Source organism: Rosa rugosa, chromosome 4 (assembly GCF_958449725.1).
Source record: "Rosa rugosa chromosome 4, drRosRugo1.1, whole genome shotgun sequence".
Lineage (NCBI taxonomy): Eukaryota > Viridiplantae > Streptophyta > Magnoliopsida > Rosales > Rosaceae > Rosa > Rosa rugosa.
The window spans coordinates 15,453,393-15,461,513 of record NC_084823.1 but is presented as its reverse complement, the minus strand read 5'-3'; the positions used below and the strand labels follow the sequence as shown (position 1 = coordinate 15,461,513).

Here is an 8,121-nt window from a genome sequence, read left to right as displayed (position 1 = left end):
GTGATTTTAAACTCTGGACCATTGTCACTCAGCACTACCTTAACTCTCTTACCGAATTGGTTCTCAACCAAGTGAATGAAGTTAGTGAGTAGGGTTCGTGTTTCAAATTTGTGTTTCATGAGGTATACCCATGTACTCCTTGAATAATCATCAACTATGGTCAAGAAATATTGTGCACCAGAGAGTGAGTGAACATGGTAGCCACCCCATATGTCAACATGGATTAAATCAAAACAAGATTCACTAGAAGTAGTGCTCAATGGAAAAGATTGTCTAGTGTGTTTAGCTAAAGGGCAAACAGAACAATTGCTTGTATCACAAGTTTTATTTGCGAGAAAGGGAAATAATGAAAATACTTTGCTAGAAGGATGTCCAAGTCTTTGGTGCCGAAGGTTGTGTGTTTTGGTGTGTACCACGTTGCATGTTCCTTTCCGTGATGGATTGAGGCAGTAGAGCCCCTCCCTCCCAATTCCCGTCGAATCATCTTCCCCGAACGTAGGTCCTGTATGATACAAATTTGTTTGAGAAAGATGGTGATGTAATATGAATCAAAAGCTAATTTGCTCACTGAGATCAAGTTTAGGTAGAATAATGGGACGCAAAGAACATTGTGAAGAATAAAATGAGAAGAGAAAGCCACTGTCCCAATATGAGTAACCTGTGCCGAGGTTCCATCAGGAATTTTGACCAAACGATTATGGACAGGCTTTAATGAAGTAAGTAGAGTGGGATTACATACGATCTGATCTGTGGCACCACTATCCAATATCCATATTGTCTCTTTACCATTTTGTGAAATAGAAAAGGCTTTACCTGAAAGTTCCTCATAATTGGGCACATTACCAACTTGATTGATCAAGGCAGGCTTGTTTTTGTTCAAGAGCCCCAGAAGCTGCTGGCACTCCTCTTGTGAAAAAGGAAAAGTGTTCATAGTCTCCTTGTCATCATTTGAGGAAGCCACATGATTACCTCTTGGTCGTGCTTGTCCTCCTTCCATTGCAGCCTTTCTCCTACGACAATATTCATAGGTGTGTCCCTTCCAGTTGCAGTAGGTACACTTGAGGTGTGCTCTGCAATTCTTTGTGGTGTGATTGGTCTTGTTGCACTTCTCACATTTGACCTCTTCTGTAGGATTAACATCACGGCTTGTCTTTTTCACTGAGAAAGCGGATGCCTCGGGTGGCGCTATTGACTTTCCACTTGAAACCTCTGCTTGTTTCTCATGACGCAACGCCATGGCATATGCCTTGTTCACACTTGGGAGAGGATCCATCCCTATTATGTTGCTTCAGATCGTTGCATAATTGTTGCTGAGCCCTATCAAGAACTTCATGGTCTTTTGCGTCTCCATATAAGCCTTCACTTCTGTGGCTGTGTCACAACTGCAAGGGGGAAACGCACAAAGTGCATCCTTCTCATCCCAGAGGCCTTTGAGCTTTGTCAAAAAGGATGTGACCGAGTTTGTACCTTGCTCACAATCATGGATTGCATTCTCGATGTGAAACAGTTGAACCGTGTTGGTATGAGAAAATCTTTCTTGAAATTCAAGCCACATGCCTCTTGCATCTTTGCAATGAATCACACTGCTGGAAATTTCCTTCGACATGGCTCCTAGCAGCCAAGTCTTAACAAGCATGTTGCAACGATCCCATTGTCGTTGTTCATTAGGGTTGTCAACCGGTTTGTTGAGAGTTCCATCAACAAACCTTTCTTGTTTTTGATGGTTAGGGCCATGCTCATAGATTGGACCCATGTTGTGTAGTTATCTTCCATCAATGGCTGTGACACAAGGACTGGTTGATCTGAATGATGGAGAAAGAGTGGATGATTAGAGTTCTCCCATGGTTCTGGGACTTTCTGTGATGGCGAAGCCGCGTTCTTATCGATCAGCTTCATGTCTTCGTCTCCTGCCATGGAGGATTTGTTTGTAGCTTCTTGCCTGAGTTGCCTCAAATTATGCCTCAGAGTCGAGGCTCTGATACCATGAAAAGAAACAAGATTGTGAAGAAACACTGTCTTAACATTCTATTACAACTTGGTACAACTTATATGCATTGTATTACAAACCAGATCCACTATTCTAGGTCTAAGTATAGTAAAACATCTCCAGCAACTAATTAAAGATATTACAGAATATCACACACAATAAACTCCTAATCATGGTAGTGTCGAATTTGGTTTCTACAGCACTTGAGCTTCATCTCATGGATTCATTATGTTTGATTAGTCTAGGTTTGTCTTAGATTTTTCATTCATGACTCTTTCTGTCGTTGCCCGGAGTCCGGGTGAGTCATATTTGTAATGTTTCCTACTTTACTTCAATGGACTGACACCCCCCGCGTTCAAAAAAAAAAACTCCTAATCATATATGATTCTTTCCTTCAATAGTCTGGAAGAGATTGGAGCTGAATTTTTTGGAGTAGAAGAAGAAACATCGTCATCCTTCCCAAGTTTGGAAACACTCTTTCTTGGCAACTTGCCGAGTTTAGAAAAGTGGGAATTAGGAGGAGAGGCAGAGGATTCTTCTAATTCCCCAATGAAATCAATTTCAATATTGCCACGCCTTTCTTCCTTACATATTGTGGAGTCCTAAACTAAACCAACTTCCAGACTTCCTCCTGCAAAATGCACCACTGCAGAATCTTCTCATCCATCGTTCTGAGAGCTTTGGCATCCTTCCTGACGAGTTCATCTCTCGCATCCCAAACGTCACAATTAGTGGAACCTCATATGGAGTTGATCCCTTTTTCAAAGGAAGAAAAATAGATACTGAAGTAACATACGGTTAATTTCCGGAAGCCAAACTATTCTGGTATGTAATTAATTGATGAATCTATATATATATATTCATGTATTCCTGCAGAGAAAACTTTGTTTAAAATTCATCTATATATATATTTATGTAGTTTAAAATTCATTCTATTGTAGAATCAAATCTTACAAAGATTTATGTACAGGTAGCTTTAAGCATAATTGAAGTTGTCCAACTGATTGATGAGGTTCTGCAAATAGAGCAAAGGTAGCAGAGCAACTAAGTTCTGAGCAAATTGCATGTAATATTAATATTTCACATTCTTATTCAATCTTATGAGTATATATGCTGGTCTGTGGTTTCTTCTACCGTCCAAACATAATTTAATTATGAATTTTGTCTTGATCAACACACTATGCAGGAGATACACCATTTTGGAAACTTGCATTGAGGCGTCCATTTGAATGATTATGTGATTCTTTGTAAAGTATAGGTATGTAATAAGTCATGCTAGAAGTAACCCTTCGTAATGAGTTCTACTATTATAATGCAAGATGCACCATTAAGTTATGGAGGTTTCCATATATATATGGACAACTCAGTGAACTCTCATGCTTGTAATTTAACGGACCTAAATTTGCATGACAAATTGTGTGTTTATTGTATCTTTGAAGTTATAGAACTTGGAATCTTATTTATGTCAACGTATTAATCCATAATGTTGCAGGTCCATAATGTTACAAGTTCCTTCTGTTATGGTCAGGACTGTTCCTTTAGTGAAGAGATATGAACACAAAGTCACCTTGATATCAAGAGGAGAGAAAACTTTCACCACAATCCCCAAGTTCATTACTTGACCATATAATAAGAGTACCACAGTCAATTGAGCATCATCACGGATATATATTCAGATCTTGACCTCCCCACCAACATTTGATTGTCATCTAATAAGAGAAGACTATAATTGCTGGTAATTGCATCATACTGAAATCCCAGGATTACAAATGTGGGTTGCTAAGCTCTGAATTAAAAGATGATTTAACTCCAGATAGATAAATAATGTATTCGATCTTGTTTAACATATTCTATGCAGGTGGGATGTCAGGCAGATATAAACACTTCTCTTGATTTCTGGCATGCCTTTAACTGGTTGGTCAGTTTCTTACATACATTAGGTAATTTATCACCATCATCTGAAGTGATCCTAAGTAGTCGTTTAACGAGTACTTTTAGTTTCTAGTCATCAAATTCTAATGTCAGTATGTCACTAGGTTCCATAATCTCAAGTGATCCTCTGTAATAGTTAAGTAGTCATATATAAATGTATATATGTATACACATATGCTAGGAACAAAATAGGGCTAAATACAAATTACTACCCTGTGGTTTAGGTCCAAAATCAATTCAGTCCTTAAACTTCTAATTTCATCAAAAACACCCCTGCACTTTCAATTTTGATCTAATAGGTCCAATTTGTTAGTTTTCCGACAATTGAGTTATTTAACTTGTTAATGTGGATCATATATGGCCTATATTTTATGATGTGGTGTCAAGGTGGTCTGCATTGTCAATTTAGGAGTGAGTCCTACTATTAAAAATAAATAGTTTTTCAACAAATAATCCAACTATTTGAAAGAATATTAACGAATTGGACCTATTAGATCAAAATTGAAAGTGCAGGGGTGTTTTTGATGAAATTAGAAGTCCAGGGACTGAATTGATTTTGGACCTAAACCACAGGGTACTAACTAGTATTTAGCCCAACAAAATATATGCTTTAGTTCTTCTCCTCCTTGCATAAAAATGTCTTATAGAAATACTTCTAAGCAACAAATTGGACCATCTATGTATTCCAATTATTTAATTGTCAGAACATGCTTCAACTATAGCGTAAGAAATTTATGAATGCCATATTGAATAACACATTTGATGCATGACTATTTCCAAAGCTTCCTTGAGCTTTTTGCCATTTGTCATCTGTATCTGAAGCATTTCTATTTAACAGTTGAAAGGTTAAATTTGCATTTGTAGTTCTTGTATTATAATGTTACAAAAATTAATATCTAATTTCCATTGCATTTGATTTTCTTGCCTTAGTAGCTGAAGCTTTTTGTTGCATGGAAAAGACAGAGTCTCGATGTGACCCAAATTCTCATTTCCGTCTACTGTCAAGTTTCCACAACATCCCCGGAGGTTTGTTGTTTTGTTCTAATAATATTCCTTTTACTTGTTTTTTTGAAATTTCACTGTAGAAACAAAAAAGTGCTCAAAGAAATGGTTATATGGTTGTCATTTAGCAGAAATTTGGCCCTGCCTTGACAAAGATTTAAATTTAGCATCACTGGAGAAGCAGAATATAAATCATAGTGGTCAAATTTTCTTCAAGTTGAAAACATGGGGTTTCAGTTTTCCCCCTATTTAGTAAGGTATATTCCTCAGATTTTACAGTACTGGACCTTCCACATGTCTAGATTAAATGTGCAACTGTATTCAAAGAACAGCACGGAGGAGTGATTAGAAACTACTAAGAAATTTAGGGAAAATGTGTATAAGACCAAATTAGATATGCTGGTTGCTAAACTAGAAAAAAATCGATTCATCTTGATCAAGATGCAGGCAGGGCCTGAAACAATGGTGCACTAGCAAGTATCAAGGAGAACTGTAGCATTTTCATCCATCTAACCAGTTGATGCGGATTACCTAACTAGGTAATATCTCATTTGAAGACTGATTAGAATTAATGTCACTATATTAATTCAGTATCTGATTTCCATGGATTTTCTTATCCTATTGGGGCTGAAGTTTATACATAGAAGAGAGGGAAGAGTGGATGTGACTCAAACTAATATGATTCAAATTCAACCAAAGGACAAATGATGTTGTGGAGTTCACTGAGGGTTGCGGCTCAAAACAGCTTGGACTTGGTGAAAACTGATTAAAGTTGAATCTTGTTGGACTCCAGTGGAATCAAATTCGATCAAGAGAAGATTCACAACAGAGAGGAAGAACAGCATGACATAGGCTACGTCATGTATCTGCAAGTTGGAGGAAGGTAAAGGGCTCCACTTCGACCAATTTACGTGCAATTCTCTCCAGGCCTTTTATATTGGTTGGCAGTGTTGGGGTTGCATGCTCTGAATTTTCCTTGAGTCATGTTTGATTAATTCAGGACCTGATTTACGACATGTAACATTACTAAGTTTAACTTAGCTACAATGTTTTTCATTATAGGCTTTTCTTTGTGATCAAATATAGTTTCTTAAATTCTGTAATTCGTAACTCTCAATTGTGGTCATAATATTGAGAACTCCATTCGGTTTAGTATTTGACTTGTAATGATTGGCCTTTTGTTTACGAAAAAAGGATCATTCTTTGTAAGAGAATCTCACTGAAATCCAACTAATTGTTATTATTACTTAAAAATGAATTACTTTTGACAGCTTGTTAGACTTACGTTGGAATTGATCTGGACAGAATTAGTGTAATTTCGTTGCAGGGACTGAAGTTCAGACCAAAAAGTTGCAGTGACTGTAGTGACCTTTAGCTATACTAAAATGGCTCATTTTCCGGCAGAGAGAGCTGCTTGGAAATTGCCTTCACTCTTTCGACTCTAATATGGACTATGGAGGGTGAACCTGGTGATAGTGATGAAGATAGCAATGATTAGAAGCTTAGTGAACTGTACCTCAATTGTCCAGGCAATGTTTTGTTTCCTCCAAAACATATTATTTCAATTTTGGGTTTATCCTGCTTCAGCTAACTATTACTATAATATTATATTATATTGACTTAGCAAGTAGCTATGGAGTGGTTTATTTAGTTGCTTACTAGAATCACTACTATGAGAGTATATACCATTCTGCAGACTGATTAGCCGGAAAATAGTTTGACTTGCCATTTTTATGCTTGTAGCTAGAATGCTTGTGTGCATGGAGGTTGATCAGAGCCATTGCAATTAGTTCTTATACAGCCTTTGTGTGCATGGAGGTTGATCAGAGAGCCATTGCAATTAGTTCTTATACAATTAGGTTCAGCAAATTCTGTATAATGTGGTATAGTTCCCAAAAGGTTTTAGTGAGAGTCGACCATGGAATGCAAATCCATGACTGCTCTAGGTCCACAGTTAAGAACATGACTAGGATGCAGTAGTTCCAACTGATGAAGACTATCATTTCCATGCTCCCAAATTTGTGAACATAAAGGAAAGATTTTCTCATCATCTGAATTGGAAGATCCTTTAAAAGGTTGATTGCCAAATGTTCTAGTAGAGGTGAATGATCCAATCTTAGAGCAACTCCAACAGCTTCTTCATGTCTTGATTTTTCTCCATTTTTGGGAAAATTTTGGTTGTTTTGCTCCAACAGATTCCCTATAATTATCCCTAAAATAGAGATAGTGATGAGAGAGAAAACAAAATTCCCTATATTTACAGCAATCTGTAAAATTTTAGGGAAGGATTTAGGAATCTATAAAATAGAGAATCTGTTGGAGTTGGAGCATAATTTTTTTTAGAGATTTGTTGAAGGATGTCGACATAATGTGTGCCTCTACAAACTAGGGTTTAGAGTTGTAATAGGAATGTGTTCTAGGTATTCAATTGTAATCGGATTCTATTACCTTTTTGGTACCTTGTAACTCCCTATTTAAAGGGCTCCTATTATCAATAATAAACACAATTCCATTCTCCTACAACACGTTATCAGCACGAGTTCTAATCCTAGCCCAAAAGAAAAAAAAAACCCTAAAACCCTGAACTGCCGCAGCCTCCCTGCACAGCCCGCGCTGCACACCTGCCCGCACTGCCCAGCCCGCCTGCTTGCTACCTGCAGCCGCGCACGCCCCAGCCTCCTACCGCAAAGCCGACAACCTGCGCAGCAGCCTGCATCCCAGCCCATCGCTGCCCAGCCAAACCGGCCTCACCTGCGCACAACCCAACGCCCCCGCTTCGCACGTCCGGATTCCAGCGCCTCCGATTTGCAGCAGCACCTCCGATTTGCAGCAGCACCACCGGCGAACTGCAGCAGCAGAAGCCTCCCACCGGCGAACTGCAGCAGAGCCTCCCACCGGCCTCCAGCCTAGACCAGGCCACCACCCACCTGCTTCAGCCTCGTCTTGCGCTCATCTGCTTCACCCACCTACTCCCACAGTCAATCGCTGCAGATTAGGAGGAGGAAGAATAGAGGAAAGAAAGAAGAAGAAGACGCGAAGGAAAAGAAAGAAAAAAAAAAGAAAAAAACGGGGACCCGGCCTAGAAGAAAGAAAAGAAGAAAAAAAAAGGGGGAAGCGGGCCTGGGCTGCGAAAAGAGAAAGAAAAAAAGGGGGAAGGGAGAAGGGCAGCCCACCAACTGCCAATTTCCGACCCGATTCCG

General features: G+C 38.8%; 1 protein-coding gene and 1 long non-coding RNA gene across 4 annotated transcripts; one reads left to right on the top strand and one right to left on the bottom strand.

Moving 5' to 3' along the window:
* Positions 1 to 1,288: 1,288 nt before the first annotated feature.
* On the bottom strand, positions 1,289 to 1,753 carry LOC133744406 (uncharacterized). The gene has a single exon (XM_062172520.1). It carries the CDS (start codon positions 1,751 to 1,753, stop codon positions 1,289 to 1,291), a length of 465 nt encoding a protein of 154 aa, XP_062028504.1.
* Positions 1,754 to 2,400: 647 nt separating this feature from the next.
* On the top strand, positions 2,401 to 6,066 carry LOC133741971 (uncharacterized). 3 transcript variants are annotated; one of them, XR_009862282.1, is made up of 9 exons: positions 2,401 to 2,812; positions 2,958 to 3,053; positions 3,174 to 3,245; positions 3,480 to 3,722; positions 3,846 to 3,927; positions 4,850 to 4,945; positions 5,053 to 5,178; positions 5,369 to 5,460; positions 5,555 to 6,066. It is a non-coding gene; the product is annotated as an uncharacterized LOC133741971 (long non-coding RNA). The 3 variants fall into 3 exon arrangements; XR_009862281.1 differs by having other exon boundaries at positions 5,363 to 5,460; XR_009862283.1 differs by lacking the exon at positions 5,053 to 5,178 and having other exon boundaries at positions 5,363 to 5,460.
* Positions 6,067 to 8,121: the final 2,055 nt, after the last annotated feature.

Bases quoted from the DNA above. Each gene is read 5' to 3' on its own strand.
- LOC133744406 (XM_062172520.1), bottom strand. From the start codon at position 1,753: ATGGGTCCAATCTATGAGCATGGCCCTAACCATCAAAAACAAGAAAGG.